Source organism: Oncorhynchus gorbuscha, linkage group LG15 (genome assembly GCF_021184085.1).
Source record: "Oncorhynchus gorbuscha isolate QuinsamMale2020 ecotype Even-year linkage group LG15, OgorEven_v1.0, whole genome shotgun sequence".
Taxonomy (NCBI): domain Eukaryota; kingdom Metazoa; phylum Chordata; class Actinopteri; order Salmoniformes; family Salmonidae; genus Oncorhynchus; species Oncorhynchus gorbuscha.
Genome location: NC_060187.1, coordinates 54,870,796 through 54,898,089, shown reverse-complemented (window position 1 = coordinate 54,898,089; position 27,294 = coordinate 54,870,796). Strand labels below are relative to the sequence as shown.

Genomic DNA, 27,294 nt, shown 5'->3' with positions numbered 1-27,294 from the left:
TGCACCAATTTGTAAGTCGCTCTGGATAAGAGCGTCTGCTAAATGACTTAAATGTAAATGTAACATTAGACTTGCCAGAGTGGAACTTCAAGATGGTGGTGGTGCAAGATGGTGGTTCTGAGTCCGGACAATCTTTGAAGAAAGGTCATGCCACAGATCAGCAGAGACTGTTTACACACACAGACTATGTTTTCACATGTCACGATACATCTATGTTTGTGTGAGGATTAAAGTAAATCTAATCACCCGGCAGACTGATGCATTGAGACTGGAGTTGGAATGAGAAGTCCCATGCGATGCTAAATAACCCATTTCCCCTTCTGCCATATGGGGATGGTTCGTTACATAACCATGACCCTCTGTTCATTGGAGTGCAAGCAGACTGATGAATCATTCCATCTGCTGTAATCTCTCTCTGCAATCAGGCCTGGTAGCAAAGAGAAGGAATAATCTATATGGGGAGGGAGGGTGGAGTCATGCTGCGTTCGTTACCAGTGGGAATTTACCACATACGAATGGCCCGCCAACAGGTAATTACTAGTGGGGAACTCATTTATCATCCTGAGCTCTCATTTCTCTCACCTGTTGACCTCTGACATAAACTACTAAGGAAATGATCTTGATAACAGCATTTTCGGCAGTTAAATGCAATAAAACTTTATAAAATGCAATCTATTAATATGGTTTTTGAACATAATTTGTTTACAGGCATGATAGCCAAACTTTTAGTTAATGGTTTACTCAGCTTGTTGGCCATTAGCGTTTCTCAACGAGTTCATAGCATGTGAATGCATTCAACTGTTATTTATGACTTCACAACTGGTAAATTCCCACCTCCCACTTGGTTACAAATGCAGCATTAGCTGAGTTCAGGGCTGTCTCAATTTGTCTATCTTCGAATCCATGCATCCTATCTCCCTGCATCCTTCTCAATTGTATTGGAGACAATTGAGGAGACGGACCAAGGTCCTTCCCCTCTGACCTTCTCCAATGCATTTTGAGGAGGGGAGGCGATCGGATGTGAGGAATCCAGGAAAGATGGATTGAGATCGTGCCAGAGAGAGCTAGTAGTGGTTAACATACCAGCAGGATAAAATATGGATAGTTTACTTAGAATGGCTATTACTGACACAGAGGAGAAAATTTCATTTTTACAATGGAAAAATAATTATAATTCTGCAGGAACCGAGCAGATTATCCCTCAGCGATGTCTACCCCAACTCTTCCCGAAAAACTGATGAGTGAGACATTTCGTTCCTAAAAGTAGGTCATGATCAGTCTTTGAGTGGTTTGGTCAAGCAGGGGTGTTTTTGAGAGACATTGAATTTGTGATGATGTTGTTACATGTCTGACCTTGGATTTGAAAAGCATTTGAAAGGAATTTGCCTTGCATGAGATTAAAATGCCCTATTAATCTAGTTAGAGAACAAGCATATCGAATGACACTGGGCTACAGGCACGTAAAAGGTTTATTCATAATGCAATAAATCATTGGTGGTTCAGAGAAATAATATGGCTTGCGTGAATCTTGGGACATTTTATTCCAATACTAAAAATCCACACAAGTATGAAAGTGATTTAATCTTGAAATTCACTTGCTTCATTGGTTTTGTATCTTTCTTTCTGTCATGACTCTAATATTGGTTAACATTTAGACAATTGAAAAGGGATCCAGAGATTTACCATAGAAAAATAAGGAATGTGCAAAAAAAAGAGATCTTTATTGACAAAGAAAAACATTTTCATGTATCCCCATCATGTGGACTTTGATAACAATCGGAAGAAGAATTTGCAAAGAAAGCAAAAGGACAAAGGTCAGCAGTTTTTTCATAATAGTCTGTGGCTAACAACCTTTCTTCCTGAGCCAATGTTCCATGCAATGGGAAATATAATACTATCAATATTCTTTATTATCAATATCAATACTCTGAAAAAAATTAATGAATCCCTCATTTACCACAAAGCCCCACCTAAAATAACCATGAAAACACCAATGTTTAAAAGGCATCGTTCACTTAGACATTCAATATAAAAACTACTTTTGCCAGAATCCCCATATTATATATATACAGGATACCCCACTGATGGTATAAGGAAAACACAAATGTGGAAAAGGGACTATCAATTGTTATTCTAATCCAACAGGTCTGTTTAATTGCAAATGCCTTATGTCAGTTCTACAGCGCCATCTTTGCAAATATGTTTCCATGGCAACCAGACCTGTCTGCTTGACATTCCAGTCTCATACACCAGTTGCTGGGCACTAACACACACTTCCATCACAAAAAGATCCACTTGATTCGACACCGATTGACCATACCAAAATCATATTGATACGCAACAGGTTATTGGTCCAGGCAATGGAAAAGGCTTTAAACTTATGAAATCTTTTGACTGATTCTGTTATTAACCATCCGCAAATTACTGAGGAGGGGAGCACAGAGCTTTGCATCTTTTTATTTGCTATGATCACTGATCAAGGATGTGAGTTGGCCATGTCTGATAACCAAACTGTCTCAGATAACACAGATACAGAGTTTGTATGCGTTATGCTCCATTGAACGTGTAAAATAGAAAAATAAAAACACATTCAACATAATAATAAAGACAAAAGTCGTTAAGAGTCGCCGCTTCTATTTCGGTGTATTAAAAAGCAGAGATAAGAACGAAACAGGAAAATGTTTTGATTATTCAAGACGTCAAAAATGTTGAGCCTGGCCGATCAGTAACCATAGGATTACCATAGGAATCCACAGCCAACTCTTGAGTAAAGGCTCAATTAAATTCCCAAATCCCCTTGACAGTGTCCACACCCTCAGTCTGATACTCTTCTTTTAAAGCCTTCAATTCAAAAATGTGCAATTCAGCATATTGAAGGCTGTACAGCAAAAGTACATCAGGAATATCAAGCAACGTCAATGAGAGAATGTGTTTTCGAACAATGACGACGAGAAACGTAATTAAAAAGCACAATAACCAAGCCAACAAAGGGATGTATGTAACTGATACACAGTGAGACTTACATTTAATTACACACCTTTGTCCTTCATGTTATAAATAAGACAATGTCATAGAAATAAGTCTCTTTTGAGACTCCACTTGTACTATAGGTACCAGTATATTTACATATATTCCTGGGAAATACAAATGGACAACTCAAAACTATCTACCCGAACCCAGTGTCATACTTAGCCAGAGTGACATTTGATACCCAGTCTCGGACATAGGGCAATACCAAAGGGCATTGCGCAGAGTATGGTCGCGCGAACTGCAATTAAATCAGGGTAGTGTTCATTCAGCGCAAAACAGAAGAAAATGGACTGATACAGGTAGTGTGGACTTGTCAGATAAGAAATGCTCATTTCCGTTTTCCATTGCGTGCCCTAATGAACACATCCCAGGAATGAAGTGTCTTCCGATAGCTGAATGCAACAGTCACTGAACAAACATCACACTGGCCAAGCCATGCCTCGAATGATGGCTGGTGGACAGAGATTTCTTTTAAAATGACCGCTTTGTGGAGTAGAGATGATCTTCGTGTGGAGATGACTAGAGGATGGCATGATCAAGTTTGTCTCAGTGTTTCTTTTTTTTGCCTTCTGGCTCAAGGGACGAGTGCTCTAAAAAAAATGTTACGAGAGCTTGACGGCAATCTTCTGGTCCTTCTTCATCATCCTCTGAACCTCCTTCTCCATCTTCTTCCTCTGCTGTTCCATGGAACGCTTTTCTCTCTCTGCCATCTTCTGTTGTCTGGAAGACATTGAAATGACAGAAAAAGGTATGAGTTTAAAAGGATTGCAACAACAAACCTCATTACTAAGCTTTTTGAGAGAGCAAAGGTGATGGTTCACAGAGGTAGAGAGAGCAAAAAACCTCACAAAAAGTACTGCCAGACAAGTTTCCCTGAAGCCAGAGTTTTCTTTGTGAAAATAATGCCGTTCTTTCGTGTTGAAGCTGTGTTGAACATTCTTAATATACTGCCACCTGCTGGATAACAATTAAACTTTTAGATCAACTATATGACAGCAATATGACACTGAACATGACATGAGTTTCACATTGAACTAGGGCTGTCCCCAACTAAAACAAATATTGGTCGACCTTGAGCCGTCTAGTCTAGTTCTAAACGTGTATTCTTCCATAAAATTACACATCCTATGTGTTTTAACCAAATCAACTATACACACTGAGCTTGTCTGATGCTTTAAGCTCACCGTTTGATGAAATAATTAAAAGATACAAATTACTAGAGGGAGTATGACCGCATTTGATTTGATTGTGTAGGGCAGGGCTCAGACTTGACAGCGAGTGACTGTGTGACTTGCAACCATTGTCTCCCTCTCCTCCCTGCTGCAGTGAACACCACAGAACAGCAAGTGTTTATTGCACTGTCCATGTTGCTGAAGCTGCAACATAATTACAGCCATTTCTGACTGAAAAGTTGTTACTGACATCCCTAACTTGTTTAGGAGAAACATGCCCTATTCCCTCAACCCTTGCTCTAGTTAGGTGACAAATGTATGCATCACATGCACGTGACCAATGGGGCCTGACCTATAGCATATCATAATCACATCAAACAATTGGTTATAACAAACTCTGAACACGTGACAGCAAAATGGATGAAGAGGACGGGACAAATAAACTCAAAACGAGGGGAATGTTTTAATGGTTGCTCAGGGGGTAAAGGGGAAGTCAGATGTGTGGAATAAATGTTACTTTTTGTGGAAAATATTGGAGATCAACAAAAATGTTTTATTTGTAAAGCCTTTATCACAGCAAAGACTAAAAACAGTCACATTCATTTGTGAATGCAATTTCTGAAATGGAACGGTTTATTTATTGTTTACAGCAATAATTTAAAAACGAAAATGCTTGATTGCATTTCAAATCATGAATGATTTGTATGCTGTGTGATGACATGAACAAATTAATAATTGATACAGTAGCCTATATAAAGTATTGAAATACAGGCCTAAGTAAGTTACGGTATAAAGCCTAAACAGGATGAGCTCTTAGGCCTACAGCTCGATGGTGGTTATTCAAGGCTGTTATATAAGTTTCCTAATGACAATAATAATAATAATATATGCCATTTAGCACAATGACATTACTTGTTATTATAATGATGATCATAATAATAATAATAACAATAAGGAGATCAAGAAAAAGGAGGGTCATTATTATAAATATTATTTTTCCTGACAATTTGGAACAGTGTAAACAAACACTAAATAAATAATACATACCAGAGGCACTGTTCTAACAGAAAAAAAGTGAAAAACTTTTATTACAGCATAGCAAAGATTAAAAACACACAAATGTGAAATTGTTAATCCGACATGTTTTGGTTGCACGAGGCTTGGTGCACTTAAGAGTTAGGCTATTGATTATAGATCTAATTAAGTTGGGGATTCCCATCTCCTCACATTTCTTTGAAAATTAAGACAAGGGCTGTTTTCTCATCTCCTAACTCTGTTGCTGCCTCCGCCCATTGTTCTCAACAGTGGTGTAAAGTACTTAAGTAAAAATACTTTAAAGTACAACTTAAGTCGTTTTGGGGGGGTATCTGTACTTTACTATTTATATTTTTGACAACTTTAAATTCACCACCTTTATTTTCTTTACAATGTACTTTTTACTCCATACAATTTCCCTGACACCCAAAAGTACTTGCTACGTTTTGAATGCTTAGCTGGACAGGAAATAGACCAATTCACACACTTATTAAAGAGAACATCCCTGGTCATCCCACTGCCTCTGATCTGGCGGACTCACTAAACACACGGTATATTTGTAAATTATGTCTGAGTGTTGGAGTGTGCCCTGGCTATCCTACATTTTTTTTACATTTATAAAACAAATACAATAAAAACGGTGCCATTAAAAGGTATCTTTTACAATTGGTTACTTTTTTCACCATTGGTTCTCAACTAGAGGTCGACAGATTATGATTTTTCAATGCTGATACCGATTATTGGAGAACCAAAAAAAAGCAGATACATAAATTGGTCGATTTTGAAAATGTATTTATTTGTAATAATGACAATTACAACAATACTGAAATGAACACTTTTAGTTTAACTTAATATAATATATCATTACAATCAATTTAGCCTCAAATATATAATGAAACGTGTTCAATTTGGTTTAAATAATGCAAAAACTAAATGTTGGAGAAGAAAGTAAAAATGCAATATGTGCCATGTAAAAAAGCTAACGTTTAAGTTCCTTGCTCAGAACATAAGAAAGCTGGTGGTTCCTTTTCACATGAGTCTTCAATATTCCCAGGTAAGACGTTTTAGGTTCTAGTTGTTATAGGACTATTTCTCTCTTTACCATTTGTATTTCATATACCTTTGACTATTGGATGTTCTTATAGGCACTTCAGTATTGCCAGTGTAACAGTATAGCTTCCGTCCCTCTCCTCGCCCCTACCTGGGCTTGAACCAGGAACACATCGACAAAAGTTACCCACGAAGCATCGTTACCCATGGCTCCACAAAAGCCGCGGCCCTTGCAGAGCAAGGTGAACAACTACTTCAAGGTCTCGGAGGGAGTGACGTCACCGATTGAAACACTATTAGTGCTCACCCCGCTAACTAGCTCGGGAGTTGATAGGCTTGAAGTCATAAACAGCTCAATGCTTGAAGCACAGCGAAGAGCTGCTGGCAAACGCACGAAAGTGCTGTTTGAATGAATGCTTACGAGGCTGCTGCTGCCCAACACCGCTCAGTCAGACTGCTCTATCAAATCATAGACTTAACACACAGAAATACGAGCCTTAGGTCATTAATATGGTCAAATCCGGAAACTATAATGTAGAAAACAAAACTTTCTCTTTCAGTGAAATACGGAACCGTTCCGAATTTTATCTAACGGGTGGCATCCATAAGTCTAAATATTCCTGTTACAATGCACAACCTTCAATGTTATGTCATAATTACGTAAAATTCTGGCAAATTAGTTCGCAACGAGCCAGGCTGCCCAAACTGTTGCATATACCCTGACTCTGCGTGCAATGAACACAAGAGAAGTGACACAATTTCCCTAGTTTAATATTGACTGCTAAGCTGGATTTATTTTAACGAAATATGCAGGTTTAATAAAATATACTTCTGTGTATTGATTTTAAGAAGGGCATTGATGTTTATGGTTAGGTACATTCGTGCAAATGCGCTTTTGTTAAGTCATCCCCCGTTTGGCGAAGTTGGTTGTCTTTGTTAGGAATAAAAAGTCTTCACACAGTTCGCAACGAGCCAGGCGGCCCAAACTGCTGCATATACCCTGACTCTGTAGCACAGAACGCTAAGAGAAGTGACAATTTCCATTGTTAAAAGTTCGCTGCTCTGGCTCCCCAATGGTGGAACAAACTCCCTCACGACGCCAGGACAGCGGAGTCAATCACCACCTTCCGGAGACACCTGAAACCCCACCTCTTTAAGGAATACTTAGGATAGGATAAAGTAATCCTTCTCACCCCCCTTAAAATATTTAGATGCACTATTGTAAAGTGGCTGTTCCACTGGATGTCATAAGGTGAATGCACCAATTTGTAAGTCGCTCTGGATAAGAGCGTCTGCTAAATGACTTAAATGTAAAATGTAAAAATAAATTCATGTTAGCAGGCAATATTAACTAAATATGCAGGTTAAAATACGTGTGTATTGATTTTAAGAAATGCTTTGTTTATGGAAATGCTTTGTTGGTACACATTGGTGCAACGACAGTGCTTTTTTCACGAATGCGTTGGTTAAATCACCCGTTTGGCAAAGTAGGCTGTGATTCAATGATAAATTAACAGGCACCGCATTGATTGTATGCAACACAGGACAAGCTAGATAAACTAGTAATATCACCAACCATGTGTAGTTAACTAGTGATTATGTTATGATTGTTTTTTATAAATATACGTTTAAATGCTAGCTAGCACCTTGCCTTGGCTCCTTGCTGCACTCGCATAACAGGTAGTCAAGCCTGCCACGCAGTCTCCTCGTGGAGTGCAATGTAATCGGCCATGATCGGTGTCCAAAAATGCAGATTACCAATTGTTATGAAAACTTGAAATCGGCCTAAATTAAATCGGCCATTCAGATTAATCGGTCGACCTCTATTCTCAACACCAATATGCTGGTTAACTTTGATATTACTCACATAGCAACAAGGTCTAGAAAAAGGCGCCAATTCAACAGTGTTCCAAAACCGCAGAGAGTGACTGCTATCCAACACGGGAGAAAGCGCATTTGTTAGAAAATAATATAATTTTTATTAATGTTGCACCATTGTTCTTATGTAATATAACCATATATATTTTAATTCTAGATGATTTTGTGGTTCCAACTTTGTTTCAACAGTTTGGGGAAGGCCCTTTTCCTGTTTCAGCATGACAATCAACTACAATTTATTTATATAGCCCTTCTTACATCACGCGCTATATCAAAGTGCTGTACAGAAACCCAGCCTAAAACCCCAAACAGCAACCAATGCAGGTGTAGAAGCACAGTGGCTATGAAAAACCACCTAGAAAGGCCAAAACCTAGGAAGAAACCTAGAAAGGATCCCTCCATGCACAAAGCGAGGTCCATACAGAAAAGGTTTGTCGAGATCGGTGTGGAAGAACTTGACTGTCTGCACAGAACCCTGACCTCAATCCCATTGAACACCTTTGGGATTAATTGGAATGCCGACTGTGAGCCAGGCCTAATCGCCCAACATCAGTGCCCAACCACACTAATGCTCGTGGCTGAATGGAAGCAAGTCCCCTCAGCAATGTTCCAACATCTAGTGGAAAGCCTCCCAAGAAGAGTGGAGGCTGTTATAGAAGAAAAAGGGGGAACAACTCAATATTAATGCCCATGAGATTGGAATGAGATGTTCGATGAGCAGGTGTCCACATACTTTTGGTCATATAGTGTATATGTTTGGTCTCATTGAAATAGAGTAAGCTGCCAATGCATGGGTGAAGAATCACTGGCAGTTATCTTTCCAAGGAAATGTACGACCTGAATATGATGAGGCTATAGTTTACTACATTGCCAAGAAATAAATATTTATAACCCATATTTGTCTTAGTCTGAAAGGCTATAAAAAGGCTATAAAAATAGCTCAAGAGAAAGTGCAAGTCTCTCCAACTCTGCTCTCTACAAACTATGTCTAGCATATTGGCTGATACAGCCCAGTAATACCGAAAGCTTAATATAATGGGACACGCGAGAATCTCAGGAAATTTAACCTAGGCTATTTCCTGGGTTATTTTTGCGCATTTTGATATTGCCTAATGGTGCAAAATTGCTGGCAAGTGAGCTGCATCACATATGCCCGTCTAGTGTATATGTCTAGTCTAGTGTTCAACCTTCCCAAGTTCTCTCACGTCACCCTGCTCCTCCGCTCTCTCCACTGGCTTCCAGTTGAAGCTCGCATCCGCTACAAGACCATGGTGCTTGCCTACGGAGCTGTGAGGGGAACGGCACCTCAGTACCTCCAGGCTCTGATCAGGCCCTACACCCAAATAAGGGCACTGCGTTCATCCACCTCTGGCCTGCTCGCCTCCCTACCACTGAGGAAGTACAGTTCCCGCTCAGCCCAGTCAAAACTGTTCGCTGCTCTGGCTCCCCAATGGTGGAACAAACTCCCTCACGACGCCAGGACAGCGGAGTCAATCACCACCTTCCGGAGACACCTGAAACCCCACCTCTTTAAGGAATACCTAGGATAGGATAAAGTAATCCTTCTCACCCCCCTTAAAATATTTAGATGCACTATTGTAAAGTGGCTGTTCCACTGGATGTCATAAGGTGAATGCACCAATTTGTAAGTCGCTCTGGATAAGAGCGTCTGCTAAATGACTTAAATGTAAATGTAATATGCCTAAAATAACATTGCAGGTCTGCAGTTGGGTTCAGAACCAGTTATGAGGTAGCGGGTGGGAGCAGGATGAAGCCATCAGTCCCGCGCAGACTACATTGAAACCAGTTCCACTGCCCCCCCCCCACATTCTTCCCCTCCAATCAGGGACTGGGACACCAGGGTAGGTGCAATTCATTATCAGGCAAAACAAAAAACCAGCAGGCTTCAGACATTGTAGGGTAATATTTGAATACCCCTGCTTTAAACAATATAGTAATAATAATAATAATAGAAAGTGCTATCACCTGAGCACTAAATCGGCCTCCCAGGCAGCATCTGACGACTCATCCTCCCAGGCGTTGGTATCCTCGTGCCAGGTATCCATGTCTCCAAGCTCAGACTGTGGGACAGAGAGGAGGACAGGAATGCAGTCAGGACACAGTCACTGACACAGTATAGGATGGCAGTGGTGACCTAATCTCCATTAGCAACTATTCTTCACACCGCTATAAACCTTAATTCAACCGGAATACAGAGAACTGTGGCCCTGGAGGACTTGTGCACTCCTGGAAATGTGCACTTCCGGGAATGAACAAATGTCACAGCACTGATCCAACTAAAGCAAACTACTTTTGAGATGGTGAACTAAAAAGAAACCCAGACCTCATCATAGTGCAGTTGTGAACTGGTCTGTAATCCTTGGAACAAGAAATTGGACAGGCGCTGGCTAGCTTCTCAGCTTTTGGTGGCTGAGGTTTTGAAATCTGGAAACAGTGGATGGAGCAGTGCAACCCCTCTCCAAGCTTCTGCCAAAGCCCCTCCCCAGCACATCCCCTTTCAAAAGTCCACCTATGTTTACAATCCAGGCTGTACAACACATTTAGGATGTTATCAGTGACCATTCAAGTATTTTTTTTTTAAACCCACCCAGCTTCAAATACCACCTCTGCAAAATCAGTATTCATCAAAAAATAATTAGTGACAGTAATCCACCGTACAAGGAGCTCCCCTCACCCCCATCTTAGAATCAGCAGAGGCCAACAGATGACAATATAAATGTTAACAGTCTATCACAAGAGACTAGTGGTACAGTGCCTATAGAAAGTCAACACCCCCTTAAACTTTTTTCCACAGTTTGCTGCCTTAAATGTAAGAAGGGATTCAATTAGACACAACCTACTCCACAGTTTTAAAGTGAAAGTTAGAGAACATTTTCCAAATTAAGAAAAAATAGCAAAACTGAAGTATCATAATTGGATAAGTCTCCACTCCCCTGTGTTAATACTTACTTGGTGGAAGCACCTTTGGCAGCCATTACAGCTGTGAATAACTTGGAATAAGATTCTTCCAACTTTGCTCAAGCTCTTTACATTTGGTTGGAAATATTTTATGGACAGCCATATTCAAACCTTGTCTCTGATTTTTTTTTTAAAGCAGATTTAAGTCAGGACTGAGACTAGACCACTCAGTAACACTCAACACCTCTTGAAAAGCCGTTCTAGTGTGTCTATCCCAGAGTTAAGTTTTCAGAAACTGAACGCAACAACATTGCATTCACTCCATATTCCTGGCCTGTATGACAAAGTGAAAATAAATAAGCTTGTGTAAAAAATAAAATTAAAATAAAAAAAAGAATCACTGCAAATGATCCACTTTGTTTGTAACAAGGCTGTTAAGTAATATTACAAATGGCAGGGTTGGGTCAAATCCAATACAACACAAAGTGAAACCCTCTCTATTTCCAAGTATTGTGGTGGCAGAATCATGTTATGGGTATGCTTGTCATCGGCAGGGACTGCGAATTTTGTCAGGATCAAAAAGTTAGAGGGAAACCCGACTCAGTCTTCTGTAACCCTAAACCTGAGATATACTTAACCTTTTTCAGGGAGACAATTACACACATTTTAACGCCAAAGACACACCAGAATAGCTTTCCAAGAGGTGTTGAGTGTTCCAGTGTGGTCTAGTCTCAGTCCTGACTTTAATCTGCTACAAAAGAATCTAAGACAAATTTTAAATATCACTGTCTCTCAATGATCCCCAGTTAAATGTTATGAGTTTGTGCAATTTTGACAAAAACAATAGATATATGTTGCCCTAAGAGTTGTGTAAAATTGGTATAATCTTATTCCAAATTATTAACAGCTGCAATGGCTGCCAAAGGTGCTTCCACCAAGTATTAACACAGGGGAGTGGAGACTTATCCAATTATGATATTTCAGTCATTTTTTCTTCATTTAGAACATTTTCTATAACTTTCTTTCACTTTGAAAATGAAGTGTGGGTTGTGTAGCTCCGTAGGAACATCTAAATCTCTTTTTAGATTTAATTTTATGGGAGCAAAATGTGAAAAAAAGTTCAAGGGGTTGTAAACTGTCTATAGACACTGTACATTGGTCGGTGGTACACGAACTCACAGATGGCTGGATGAAGGATGTGTCCTGAGTGGCTGCCAGTCTGCTGGAGAAGCCCGCACTGCCATCGGGTACCAAGTAGTTGAGTGGCTCCCTCTTCTTCAGCACAATCTGGGGTGGGGACAGAAAAAGAAAGGAGACAAGTTAAAACTACTACGAATCAACAATACGATATGGCATGACTACAAGCAGCAGCGTGGCCAGCGATATTGTCGACAGAGTGTGAGGCAAGAGGCTGCACTCATCATCACCAATATAGATACTGTTAAGCATCAGCGCATGTGCACGGGAGTTTTCTTCACTCTCTCATGCCATGTGATAGCTGGGTGATAACAAAATGTTGAACAGTGCAGCCTCGCCCATTAGACTATTTTTGTTTGTGTTGGGAATTACCCTGCTCCTCCCTTTTGGTAAATGTATATCGCTAAGTCTACCTTCAATTAGTGTTGAGAAGTGCACTTAAAGCTGGAATCTGTACTTAGTGAAAATGCCTCTTCCATTTGGGATACTTCAACAACAGAAAAGTTAAGTCAAACAACAAGCACGTCGTGTCCCCCCCCCCCCCCCTTGGACATCATTGCATGGGCATCACACCACACTGCAGGACACTCCTCTCCTGACTTTCAACTAAACTAAACAAACACAACAACAAAAGATGCTGGGGCGAACAGTGGCACTTTACACAGATTTCAGCTTTAAATGAAGACCCAGCCTACTTTCTGTGTTTTCCTGATGGTGGGAGCCATGTCTTTGAAGTAGTCTGGTTCCTCTTCCTCGCCGGGCTGTGGTGGCACGTTGCCGTTACCGCCCTCGATCTTGATACTCGTGGGACCTTCTTCATCCCACGAGCTCCATTCTTCAATCTCTGGCTGCACAGGTTTTGGTCAAAGGTGTAAATTAAGTTTATTGTAAAAAAGAATATGACAAAAATAAAGAGAAAGCATTTAAGTGTGCCACAATCTAAACACTGACTGTTGGTTGCAGAATAAATGTTTGATTATGTAATTAATGACAACAGGTTTGTTAGGGATGTAAAGGGAATCGACTAAGCACTTGCCTCATGTTAGCAATAATGGGCTGTATCTTATAAACTTGTATATCACTGACCTGTTTGGGCACCGATGAAAAATCAACCGTAATTGGAAGAGATATCTGATCGCCGCTTAGCTTACGCAACCTCCCAGATCTATGTCGAAAAACACAATGTGCTTACCATCAAACTGTGAGCCACCACAAAAACATACATTTTAGAGCAAAGGCATTCCCATGGGATGCAATTTTCACATGCAAATAGGATTTAATTTCTATGCTAATGTGTTTGTTGTCCTCAAGGAATAATGTTCCAGGAGATTAACATTCATTTCAACCAAGTAAAATGACTGGAAATCTTACACACTGTGGCTTTAAGATGTGGAAAAATCTATGCAGACAGTCTGACACGGCAAAGGGTTCTAATCAGTTTTGCTTCTTTCAATTCAACATAATGGTTGTTCCTTACCTGCACATTAACCTTCTGAAGAATGAAAGGAAGGTTGCAAGCCATGTGCAAATCTTGAAAAGGCGAAACTGAGAGATGGCCATGGTGAAGTTGAGCTAAAAGGAGGACATACCATTGTTAGCAAATCCATTGCATTTATAATCAGAATTTTCCAGCAAGACTGTCATCAACATCTATCTAATAATGAGTAAGCTTGCTAGCTGTTATAGATTTTGTCATTAGCATAGCTAGAAAGTTAGCTGGATATTTTCTTCCAGGTTACTTCTTCCTCCTGGCAAGCTAAAGAATACACAGTATGTGTCATAATACCCATAAAACCTAGTGGTCCAATAGGGAAACGGTTCCAATTGTTCTTCCACCATTAATACATTTTTCCCAGAGAGTATTTTAGAAACACTTAAAATAAGGACTGTATTTAGTGTAGGCTTACCTTGGCATGATGTTTTAATAACCGTGTAAATCGCTCTAGGACAAGGTGACTTTTATCAATATATCCGCCTGTATTGACCTACCAAAAATGAAACGCTAAATAGCTGCCAATGTCGCTATCATAAAGAACTACAGGTGTCAAGATGATCTGGATGACTGTTAAATCGGGGCAAAGGTAAGCAATCTCTGGATTAACTATCTAATGTTACCTAAATGGAGTAATGAACAAATTGGCTACATTTCTTTAAATGAGAAATTCTGTGAACGGTCTTGTGCAAGTTTAAAAAATGTACAATGTCTGTCAGCAAAGGTGTCAGCTGGAGATGACATGCAGGAGCTTGCAGGGATTAAAGAAGTCTCGAGGTATTGCTCTCCTGAGGAAGAGTACCTTATGATAAGCTGTCGACCGCACTATCTGTATTATTCGTAGCCGTCTATTTACCAACCACAAAATAAAGCTGGCACTAAGACCGCTCTCAACCAACTCCATAAAGCTATAAGCAAACAAGAAAATTATCACCCAGAAGCAGCGTTCCTAGTGACCGGGGACGTTAATGCAGGCAAATTTAAATCAGTTTTACCAGCATGTCACATGTTCAACCAGGGGGGGGTCCAAGACCATCTTTACTCCACACACAGAGATGCATACAAAGCTCTCCCCCGCCCTCCATCTGGCAAATCTGACCATAATTGTATCCTCCTGATTCCTGCTAACAAGCAAAAACTAAAGCAGGAAGTGCCAGTGTCTCGCTCAATATGGAAGTGGTCAGATGACGCAGATGCTACACTACAGGACTGTTTTGCTAGCACAGACTGGAATATGTTCCGGGTTTCATCCAATGGCATTGAGGAATACACCACCTCAGTCATCGGCTTCATCAATAAGTGCATCGAGGACGTCGTCCCCTCAGTGACTGTACGTACATATCCCAACCAGAAGCCATGTTTTACATGCAACATCCTCATTGAGCAAAAGGTTAGAGCTGCCGCTTTCAAGGAGTGGGTAACTAATCTGAATGCTAATAAGAAATCCCGCTATGCCCTCAGACGAACCATCAAACAAACAAAGCATCAATACAGGATTAAGATTGAATCTTACTACACCGGCTCTGACGCTCGTCGGATGTGGCAGGGCTTGAAAACTATTACGGACTACAAAGGGAAACCCAGATGCGAGATGCCCAGTGACGCAAGCCTACCAGACGAGTGAAATGCCTTTTATGCTCACTTTGAGGCAAGCAACACTAAAGCATGCACAAGAGCACCAGCTGTTTTGGATGACTGTGTGATAACGCTCCTGGTAGCCGATGTGAACAAAACCTTTAAACAGGTCAACATTCACAAAGCCGCTGGGCCAAACAGAAATCCTAGATCCTAGGATGTGTAAACAAAGCATGAGCGGACCAACTATCAAGTGTCTTCACCCAACTGACATTTTCAACCTCTCCCTGACAGAGTCTGTAATACCTGCATTTTTCAAGCAGACCACCATAGTCCCTGTGCCCAAGGAAGCGAAGGTAACCTGCCTAAATGATTACCGCCTCGTTTGCACTCACGTCGGTAGCCATGAAGTGCTTTGAAAGGCTGGTCATGGCTCACATCAACAGCATCCTGGAAACCAATTTGCATACTGCATCAACAGATTCACAGATGACGCAATCTCAATCACACTCCACACTGTCATTTCTCACCTGGACAAAAGGAACACCTATGTTGCGAATGTTGACTACAGCTCAGTGTTCAACACCATAGTGCCCAAGAAGGTCATTACTAAGCTAAGGACTGGGACTAAACACCTCCCCCTGCAACTGGATACTGGACTTCCTGACGGGCCGACCCCAAGTGGTAAGAGTAGGCAACAGCACCTCTGCCATGCTGATCCTTTACACAGGGGCCCTTCAGGGGCGTGCCCTTAGTCCCCTCCTGTATTCCCTGTTCACCCATGACTGCGTGGCTACACAACTCCAACACCATCGTTAAGTTTGCTGAGGACGCAACAGCGGTAAGCCTGATCACCGACAACGATGAGACGGCCTATAGGGAGGTCAGAGAACTGGTGCCAGGACAACAACCTCTCCCTCAATGTGAGCAAGACAAAGGAGCTGATCGTGGACTACAGGAAAAGGCGGTCTGAACAAACCTCCAACATCGATGGGGCTGAAGTGGAGCGGGTCGAGAGTTTCAAGGGCCTTGGTGTCCACATCACCAACAAACTATCATGGTCAAAACATACCAAGACAGCCGTGAAGAGGGCACGACAAATCCTTTTCCCCCTCAGGAGACTGAAAAGATTGGGCATGTGTCCCCAGATCCTCAAAAGTTTCTACAGCTGCACCATCGAGAGCATCCTGATCGGTTCCATCACCACCTGCTATAGCATCTGCTCGGCATCTGACCATAAGGCACTTACAGAGGGTAGTGTAAACGGCCCAGTACATCACTGGGGCCAAACTTCCTGCCATCCAGGACCTATATATTTCCTATCAGAGGAAAGCCCAGAAATGTGTCACAGAGTCCAGTCACCCAAGTTATAGACTGTTTTCTCTGCTACCGCATGTGAAGCAGTACCGGAGTGCCAAGTCTAGAACCAAAAGGCTCCTCAACAGCTTCTACCCGCAAGCCATTAGACTGCTTAACAATTCCCCTTCTACCCCCCTCTCTTGTACACTACTGCTACTCACGGTTTGTTTGTTACCTATGCAGTCACTTCGCCCCCACCTACATGTACAGATTACCTCAACTAGCCTGTATGTACCCCTGCACACTAACTTGGTACCGGTGCCCCCTGTATATAGCCTCGTTATTCTTATTGTGTTACTTTTTATTTTAGCCTACTTGGTAAATATTTTCTTCTTCTCGAACTGCACTGTTGGTTTAGGGTTTGTAAGTAAGCATTTCACAGTAAAGTCTACACTTGTTGTATTTGGCGAATAAAGTTTGATTTGTAGTTTTGCATGTCTACTTTGATGCTACTTAGCACTTGAATCTGAGAGTAAATAGTTTAACGTATTGGTAAGTCACATTGTCAGAGATATCCATGGTTATCAAAACATCACGCCAGGGTAAGCATACACAAAACACAGCCCTTATTTTGTGTTTCTAAAGTACCATATGGGAAAAATGTATGTTTGAAAAACGATTGGAACCATTTCCCTTTTTGACCTCTAGGTTTTATGGGTATTGTGACACCACCACTGTGGTGCTCTATTGCTGCATCGTCTTATGCCCCATTCAAAACAACTGAGAACTCAAAAATATACTAGGTCAGTGATCTTCAGGTCGGTGCTCTGGAAAGAGGTCCGAGTTCCCGAGTTAGATGACTATTTTTTTCTTTCGTATATCGTTTTTTCCCCTGAGTTCCGAGTTGTCTTGAACGAGGCATTCTTATCAAGTCTATGTAACTAGATTTTTGTCTGAAACGGATATAGTAAGGTAGCCACAGTTTATTGTCTGCATAGCTAAAATACAGACACTCACCGCACAGATCAATATGCTTGTTTAGCTGACAGCTGGCGAATCAGATGTGGCCGTCCCCAGAATTCATTTATTTGGCTAGCTTAGCAAATGAGCATACCGGTATGCAACGTATTTTTCCTTATAAATCTCACTCTAGAAACAACACACTTGCAATAATGATATACCAGTCATATCACAGGCGTATGTGTCTAAAGCTGCTACCTAGTATCTGTTTTCATAATTTATTCCAGAAACATTTATCGCTTCTTCATAGCCTCATGGCTGCCATCTTGAAACAGAGGAGATGATGTGGAACTAAAGCCGGGGCAAGAGGCACCCTCAGCATCGCTGTGCTTTGCTATGCATTTGTCTTCTGCCCCCCATGGTAGAACACATCATATGACTTTGGCTTTATTTGTCTTCCCTGAACGAGCTGTTATGTGAAATGTAATAAGCTAAAACAAAACAGTATTTGGTTAATAAAAGCATAAATGTCATCCAGGCAAACTGGATTTATTATGGCCAACTAATTAGGGCACCCCGTAGCCCACTAACACATTGCAATATTGCAGGGATCATCAACTATATTCAGGTCCGCACAATTTTTAATTGAACCCTTGGAACGGATGGTCAGATGGCCGGAAGCCCGGAGCATAATTTCAAATAATTTTCATCGAAGTGGGAGGAGTATTTCGAATATTTGGGGGCGTAGTCAACCATACAAACTGACGAAGTAATTGGAAGTCGTGATTTTTAAACTAAGTGTGTTATGAACAGACGTTTTTTTGTAATGAAGTATAATTCTTTCACGTGAAAGTACATTTGTAGAAAATGTGAGATTCGTTTTAATCTAATGTACGGTGTAAAACAAAAAGTGATTTGGACTGCTTTTTAGCTTTGCACGTCTTTGTGCTCCGCAACGACCCGTAGCTAACTTGATAGAGCTAACGTTATTAGCTAAGCTAGCTTTGCTTTGGCCAGACAATATGCAGATGGTTAGATACCTAAGGGCGTTAACTTAGCAACACATATCCCAACCAGCTGGTTATTTACACCAGGGTCCGTTTTCTGCTTGTTAATTCACACATCAGAAGTATATATCGCACTATAGTGTAGATGTCATATTTGTGTGTATAGATAGCTAGGCTCACAGTCAGTAACGTTAGCTGCCTCAACATATTAGCTACATTCTGCAGAGATGTTGGAGGAGGAGCATACAGACAGACAGCACCAACTTGCCATGTTATGTCAGAAACTCGACCGAATTAAAACAAGATATCTAATCGAAGGTAACACGTTTTCATACTACGTTCCATGGCGAAGACAAAATGCGTCATATATTGTACATAATGATATGCCCGTATATAAGACCACTAAGTTTGCAAATACAGTATCAGTCAAAAGTTTGAACACCTACTCATTCCAGGATTTGTCTTTGTATCACTATTTTCTACATTGTAGAATAATAATGAAGACAAACTATGAAATCACACATGGAATCATGTAGTAATCAAAATTGTAAAATGTGAGATTCTTTGAAGTAGCCACCATTTGCCTTGATGACAGCTTTGTACATTTTTGGCATTATCTCAACCAGCTTTATGAGGTAGTCACCTGGAATTCAATTAACAGGTGTTCATTGTTAATTTAATTTGTTGAATTTGATTCCTTCTTAATGCATTTGAGCCAATCAGTTGTGTTGTGACAAGTCAATACGGAACATTTCAAGAACTGAAAGTTTCTTCAAGTGTAGTAGCAAAAAACATCAAGCTCTATGATGAAACTGTCTCTCATGAGGACCACCACAGGAAAGGAAGACCCCGAGTTACCTCTGCTGCAAAGGATATAGTTCATTAGAGTTAACTGACCATGTTTCTTCAGCCTATATATTTTTTAACGCAATCCCAGCTTTTATGCTACTTTAGTGTACTAGTACTGTATATTAATTGTCTTAATGTTTTGTCAAAACTATTTTTCCTTCAGTCTCAACTTATAATACACATGGTTCTGCGAAAAATGGAACAGAGTTTCGCAAAGTCTCGAGAAACTCCGACGGTACAGGCGACTTGCAGCTTTCCAGTATTTTTTCTTCAGGGTAAAAGAAGTGTTTTGTTTTTTACAGTTCCAAGTTCTCACACCAAGCCTCTCTCTTTGTTTTGCTTTACATTCTTCTATTCTGTCTCGTGAAAAACAATTGACACAGGTCTTCTCATTCTCTTAGAACAATGGAACAACGGAATGGACCCCAAGAGGACAAGGTTCCAGCTTGGATGTCTGGTTCTCAACGAAAGAGAGCCGTTGGCATGGTTAGTTTTTATTAGTAGTAGTGTTGGGGTGGTGGTAATTGATACAGTTACATATCGCAATATTTTTTGGGACAGTATTGTATCGATACTTTGACAAGTATCGATTGTTTTTTGTTAGGTAGCGTTAGCTAGGCTAGTTGGCTGTACCTGCGGCAAAACTGATACTTTTCATCCTATAGCTTGTTCTCCATATTATTTTTAAATAGTGAGCCAACATCTTGTCTCATCTTGTCAGCCCTTTTTTTCATGACTGATCAAAACTAGTTTTTTTTATTATGGCTCTCTCTTGTCTCTGCAGCAGACATATAGTGAGGGTTATGTTTGGAACATCAAATCGCAATTAAATCACAGTATCGAATCACAATGCATATAGAATCGTGAGAATCGCAATACATACCGTATCGGTACCTAAGTATCGTGAGAATATCATATCGTGAGGTGCTTGGCAATTCCCACCCCTAGTTTTAAAGTAGTTTTTCTTATCACTTCTCTGGTTTTAAATAATATCCTGTTCTTTATTATCCCGCCTCTAGGCAGGGAGAGAGAGCAGTAGACTACAGGCAATCTCAGAAATGGATGATGATGACAGTGATGGAAGACAAGTGAAGATGGAGGCTCTCATCTCAAGTAGTTTGTCCAGGTAAGCATTCTTTACCGATGTCAAGGGAACACTATCAGAACACACAGGATTACAAAGCCTAAACTGATGAATGGAACTTTGTTTTAGGCAAACTGGTTCAAGTGCGATGTTATCCTTGTCCTCGGCCAAGAAGCGTGTTGAAGATGGGGATTTCCTCAATCTAAAGGTTTGTGAATGAAAATCCCCACCTTTCAGTGGTAATTATAGATTGTTTAAGAATTTTCTAGTGCCTGGCCTAACTGTTTACAATTATATACAATAACATGGAGAGCAGAGCATAGTAAAATTACATCTTACATAATCTTATTTTAAAGACTGGAGTTGATTGGGACAGTCATATATATCATTGTTGATTTGCTCTCAGACACCTATCATTACCCCTGAGCCACGCCCATGGAAGGACATGGGAATTGTGGACCCCACCACTACACTGCTGCACAGGCAAGATAGGAGAGATGACACTAGGATGGAAGGTATGTACCTTTACATTGAAGTGAAACCATTTTGGCCTAGTTGTTGACGGTGCAAAAAAGCGTGTTTACTGAGAAGCATTAGTTGGCGCACACCAACATATTCAGAGGTGCGCACTAACGGAATAGTAAACTTGGGGGAAAAATGTATTCTCACGCATATCGAGTTTATGTTCTCTGCTGTTTCAATGGTAGATACCACTGACAATATAAACCAGATAATTGGTTCCAACTCCCCTGAGGCTTGCCGGATGTATCTGACCAAGCTGGAGAAGAGGGGCAATCCTCAAACAGACACCAACCTTCTCCTAAAGCTGAAGGACAGCTGTTCCAGAGTCTTCTCCAGACTGCCATTGGGAATGTACAGAAACAGTGAGAGCTATGCCAAGATGCTGGTCCGATATGCTGAACTCAAAGGGTGAGTGTACTTCAGGATGTTTTAGGGTATAAAAAAAACTGCATATATTCACATACGTTATCCAGTGTTCTAGAATTGGTTTGATGTATACTTTATTTTATTTTAAAATTAAAAACGATGTCCTCCGTAGCATTGATGACCCAGATGATGCTCGGGACAACTTCATCGTTGCGAGATCCAACTGCAAAAGCTTTGCCTTTGTGCACATAGCACATGTTAAATTTATTTGACATAAACAATTGTGCATAATATATGGTTTAGACACTGAACATTTATATTTTGATACTAAAGAGATTTTGTTCATATTCTTCCAAAAGGTCAGGTCAAGAAAGGCACGTCAATACTACAGAAAGCCCTTCAGGTGAACGCAAAGCTCACTGAACTAATTGAGACTGCAATGCAGAAACTAAAAGCTGGGAATTACCAGTTTCTCCTCGCAGAAGACCGAGAGAGTCTCCTAGGTAGGTTTCATTTAAATGTAGTCAGTTATGCTGTATGTCTTGGTGGTGTTCATTAAGGCCTGGAATGGAAAACGGAGTCCCTCTCTTTTCTCCTGTTTGGTACCTAATGAACATGACCCTGTTCATCCTGACTACAAAGTGATAACGGCTTCAAGCTTAAAGCTTGCAAACCTGATGTAAGTTTTAGTTGAATAGATTCCTTATGTGTGTTTCTTTTTTTAGAGCCACTGTCTCACGGGTCATTGAGTCTGCCAAACTATGGTAGAGAGAGGGAGCCGGAGATTCCCACCCGTTTACCTCTGAGCCAGACACAGCCCAAACCCTCTAGCATGGAGCTGTCTTCAGGGTGGAAAATACCAGCCCATGTAAGCAGAGTCGTGTCTCCAGAGGTTTGGCTTTCCATTTTATTTTTGGGGTTACAACTATGTTATCAACATGGAAGGTGCTGGCATCAAACTCCATTTTAGTTTGTTCATTCTTATGACTGAGTTAAAATCTCTCTCTTTTTGCCTCTGTTTTGACACTCTTAACACTTATATTTTTGTTTTCTTTTGGGTTCTTCTATTTTAACCTCCTGAGTTTAACGTTGTGTGTGTGTTTGGTCGTCATCAGGAGAAGCACACCCCTCCTGATTTCACGCCCATTCCACGTCTGGTGGACTCTCTACCCACCCCGTCACTTCCTCTCCCGTCAAGATTCAACCCACCCGTCGCCTGCCAGATGCCCAACTACAAAGACACCAGGGCCAGCAGGTGAGGGGCTGGATAGGACATGTATATAACATAACAGCTCTTGTACAATGATCCTAATCACCATAATCGAATGATTCTATTTCAGCTCTTGAGATATTAGGAAATGGTATTGTCAGTGTTGGGGAAGCTAATCTGAAAAGATGGTTTATCACGCTACCAATTACTTCCCATTGCAAGAAGTTGAGCTACAGTAAAGCTGCCCTCAAGAAAAATATAGTTGAACTAAAGTTACTTTGAGAACTACCTCGTGGAAAAATTATCAGATTTAAATCTGAACTGTCATAATGCAAATTTAAATCTGTCATCCATACTGTGACATGGCGTAAGTAACAGTGACGGCAGACAGTGTAGTGAGATCTGTGAGTGCATTTAGTCTTGGAATCCAGAGGAAAGATGGGAAGCAGTGATGCAAAAAAAAGAGGACTTTCTTTGACATTTGAATTCCCCTCTCCTCACAGTTACTTTACCCCTGGGGTCAAGAGGAACTCCCCATATGCGGGCCCTCTCTCAGCAGCCCATAAAGCCGGCCCTGCCCAGCAGCAGCCGTGCACCCCCCTCAGCCAGGTGTCCTATGCCCAACAGAACCACCAGGTAAACCACAAATGCCATCCATGGGATTTCTCTGATCACTTGACCTTGACCTGAACCGGCCAAAACGCAGTCAGGCCAGGAGGAACTAAGTCAAGGCCCTAGTTATGTTCTCTTTTTGTGAGTTTGCTGTTTAAATTATAGGCCTATTGTCAAATGAAATGTGGACTCTATGGTTGAATGACTCTGCACTTGTCTGTTACTTCAGGGTTCTGCCGTTGCTCTCTCAAACGAGTCCATTGTGATAAAGGGCAAACGGTTCCTCGTCCTGAAGATGATTGGCCGAGGTGGCTCCAGTAAGGTAGGGGTTAGTTGTCTTGTTCATTAGGGCACAATGTAACAAAAGCTCTCATAACATTGTGCAACGGAAAACAGACAACTTACTTGTTGGACAATTTAAATGGTACTTTCCTGTTTTTTTTTTTACCAGGCCAGTCAGTTAAGAACAAATTCTTATTTTCAATGGTGGCCTAGGAACAGTGGGTTAACTGCCTGTTCAGGGGCAGAATGACAGATTTGTACCTTGTCAGCTCGGGGATTTGAACTCGCAACCTTCCGGTTACTAGTCCAACGCTCTAACCACTAGGCTAGACTGCCGCCCCAATTGGTTTGAAACCTGAAGATACCAGGGAAGTACTACAGGTGTTTTTTGGGCTAATTGGATGCTTTTTCAGCTGGTGTGATGGTAGGTTCTCTGTCTTTTCAGGTGTACCAGGTTCTGGACCAACGTAATCAGCTGTTTGCTGTGAAGTATGTGAACCTGGAGGAGGCCGATGCCCAGACAGTGGAGAACTACAAGAACGAGATAGAGCATCTCAATCGCCTGCAGCAGTACAGTGATCAGATCATCAAGCTGTATGATTAGTGAGTGTTCACTACTCTGACTTATTCAGCTAGGGTACATTTATTATATTTTTTGATGAAAATGGATACACATACGTATACATCCAAAACATAAGAAAAACTTGTGGTACTGGTACGTACATAAAAATAAAATACACATGGCCTAAATACAATTTTAAAATTAAGAATAACACAACGTATTTCAAATGTGTTTGTTTTTTTACCCCATTTTTGTGATGTCCAATTGGTAGTTATGATCTTGTCTCATCAATCTTGTATCAACTCCCCAACAGGAGAGGCGAAGGTTGAGTCATGCGTCCTCCGAAACATGACCCGCAAAGCTGCACTGCTTCTTAACACCTGCTCGTTTAACCTTGAAGCCAGCTGCACCAATGTGTCAGAGGAAACAGTTCTACTGACGAGTGAAGTCAGCTTGTAGGCGCCCGCCACAAGTAGTCGCTAGAGCGCGATGAGCCAAGGAAAGCCCCCCGGCCACAAAACCCTCCCCTAACCCGGAAGACGCTGGGCCAATTGTGCGTCGCCCTATGGGACTCCCGGTCACGTCTGGCTGTGACACAGCCTGGGATCGATCCCCAGGCTGTAGTAACGCCTCAACACTGCGATGCAGTGCCTTAGACCACTGTGCCACTCGGGAGGACCCGACACAACGTATTTTGATTGTGGTCCTCTGTTCCATCCCACTATACATGTCATGTGATTCCCAGTGAGCAGTGCTTTGTATCTCTTTTATTCCAGTGAAATAACCAACAGCTACATCTACATGCTGATGGAATGTGGTAACCTGGACCTCAGCACCTGGCTACGCAACCGTAAAACTGTCAACCCGCTGGAGAGGAAGTTATACTGGAAGAATATGCTGGAGGCAGTCCAGACCATTCACAAACATGGTTATTATCTCTCCATCTATCTTGAACTCTGTATCTCTCTTCATCAGTATCCCTGATGTTTTCTAAGTTCCTCATACCCAAGCATTGCAGTCTCTATGACAAGCCTTTTAACTTTTTTCTGTGACTTTTTTTTGTGTAGGTATTGTCCATAGTGACTTGAAGCCAGCCAATTTTGTGATTGTGAATGCCTCGCTGAAATTGATCGACTTTGGCATTGCAAACCGCATCCAGCCTGATGTGACAAGCATTATGAAAGATTCTCAGGTAAGAGCACAACCCCCATCTCCAACTGTAGTTAATAATGTATGTATACATAACCAGAATCTTTCCAGAATAAGGATATTGATCTTCAAGAAAAAAATCCTAAACACAGGTTGGGACCTTGAACTACATGCCCCCTGAAGCCATCAAAGACACTTCATCCCAGCCAGGGAAGGCAAGCTCTAAGGTTGCGCTGATATCCCTTCCTTCTTATCCAAAACAATGTATTTTTAATACATGCATATTCCATATGGACTCATTTATATCAATGTTGGAAGCTTATGCATGTTTAATGATGTATAATGAATCTCTGTTGATTTGATTCATAGATTAGTACTAAAGGTGATGTGTGGGAAGACTCCATTCCAGACCATCACCAACCAGATCACCAAGCTACATGCCATCATTGACCCGACCCATGAGATGGAGTTCCCTGACATTGCAGAGAAGGATCTGCTAGATGTGTTGAAGGTGAGCGATTCCATTCATTCTGCAATGTATTGGCTTTTTGGTTGAGTTTTGATTTAGTGTGAATGACATGGATAAATCCGATCTGGTGGGTTATGTTTTTTCTCCTACCACCAGAGGTGCTTGGTACGAAACCCAAGAGCGGATTTCCATCGCGGAACTGCTGGAGCATTCATACCTAAAGCTTCAGTCTCAGCAACAGTCACCTGTGCCAGGTACATAAACGCGCACACATTATGCATATTTATACCTCATACCTGCCATAATACCAAGTTTTTTTTTTTTTAATAAGAAAAATGATTGCAACAACTTTCATTTTGTCTGCCTCTCTATCTCCTTTTAGCACTTCCTGACAATAATGATCTGAAGAGGATCCTCAACGAGCTCGCTGCCTTACAGTCTCCCAACAGCATTGCCAGGGCTGCTAATGTAAGCATGACAATGTGGAATTTCCAATAATAATTGTCTTATCGTCGTTTGCTTTAACTGATGGTCGTTTTCTCTGCAATTTGACAGAACTTGGCGAAAATGTGCAACAATGGTCGGAAACTGGACGCTGCAGGGTGTGTAAAGTCATCCAGCCATCTCAACTGGAAGATGTAGATGCTCCACTGATGGCCTAAAAAAAACAAAGGGGTCAGCAGATGGGACTCCATTCCTAGCCTAAGTCGAGCTTTACCCAATAGATACACTGCCCATTCCATGCTTCAGCACAACCCGAGAAATACATGCTGTTTGGCTGTACACTGGCCCTGTTTGAATACTTTGAAAATGTTTCCTTCCCCTTTTTAAAGTAATCACTGATCTGTCATGTCTGGAATGGTGAAAGCTATGAAGTGGAACCTTTGCTTTTATTCTATCCAAGTATGTTAGATCAGCGATAACACAGAGGATGGGAGGAAAGAAGGAAGCATTTGAACTGTTTTTTAAGCAGGGTCCATAAATGCCCTAGAGAGCTCTACCATCTCCATGTTTTATTCTCTCATGTCTTCATGACTTCCCCTTGCTCGCATCTTGAAGGATACGGATCTATACTTAAAAAAAAAAATTAAGATGGACACTTTTTTGTGTTTCTTTACTTTGCACATTTTACTGTACTCTCAAACATGTAACTACACAAAAATGCTCAACAAATGAACTAGCTAACTATTATTGATGTGTATTTCTTTCAGCTGTCAATTTCATCTGTAGTTATTTATAGGTGTGTGTATATACAGTTGAAGTCGGAAGTTTACATACATGTTAGCCAAATATATTTAAACTCAGTTTTTCACAATTCCTGACATTTAATCCTAGTAAAAATATTTTAAGAATGTGAAATGTCAAAAATAGAGTGATTTATTTCAGCTTTTATTTCTTTCATCACATTACCAGTGGGTCAGAAGTTTACATACACACAATTAGTATTTGGTAGCATTGCCTTTAAATTGTTTAACTTGGGTCAAACATTTCGGGTAGCCGTCCACAAGCTTCTCACAATAAGTTGGGTGAATTTTGGCCCATTCCTCCTGACAGAGCTGGTGTAACTGAGTCAGG

The 27,294-nt window shown here is 41.0% G+C and overlaps 1 protein-coding gene and 1 pseudogene across 1 annotated transcript; one reads left to right on the top strand and one right to left on the bottom strand.

Annotated features, from left to right (window-relative positions):
- Positions 1-1,697: 1,697 nt before the first annotated feature.
- Positions 1,698-17,997, bottom strand: LOC123997756 (receptor-binding cancer antigen expressed on SiSo cells-like). The gene is made up of 7 exons (XM_046302282.1): positions 17,665-17,997; positions 13,759-13,853; positions 13,368-13,446; positions 12,977-13,129; positions 12,264-12,371; positions 10,152-10,246; positions 1,698-3,750 (listed from the first exon to the last, which is right to left on the bottom strand). The coding sequence occupies exons 2-7, from the start codon at positions 13,839-13,841 to the stop codon at positions 3,633-3,635; spliced, it is 636 nt and encodes a 211-aa protein (XP_046158238.1). The 5' UTR covers positions 13,842-13,853; positions 17,665-17,997; the 3' UTR covers positions 1,698-3,632.
- A 227-nt stretch (positions 17,998-18,224) lies between these two features.
- LOC123997277 lies at positions 18,225-27,067 on the top strand (annotated as a pseudogene).
- The last annotated feature ends 227 nt before the right edge of the window (positions 27,068-27,294 follow it).

Excerpts from the sequence above, each read along its gene's own strand:
- LOC123997756 (XM_046302282.1), bottom strand. The coding sequence starts at position 13,841 with ATGGCCATCTCTCAGTTTCGCCTTTTCAAGATTTGCACATGGCTTGCA. Across the intron at positions 13,447-13,758 it reads TTCAGAAGGTTAATGTGCAG|ATCTGGGAGGTTGCGTAAGC; the intron begins GTAAGGAACAAC and ends TTTTCGACATAG. Across the intron at positions 3,751-10,151 it reads GAGGCCGATTTAGTGCTCAG|ACAACAGAAGATGGCAGAGA; the intron begins GTGATAGCACTT and ends AATGTCTTCCAG.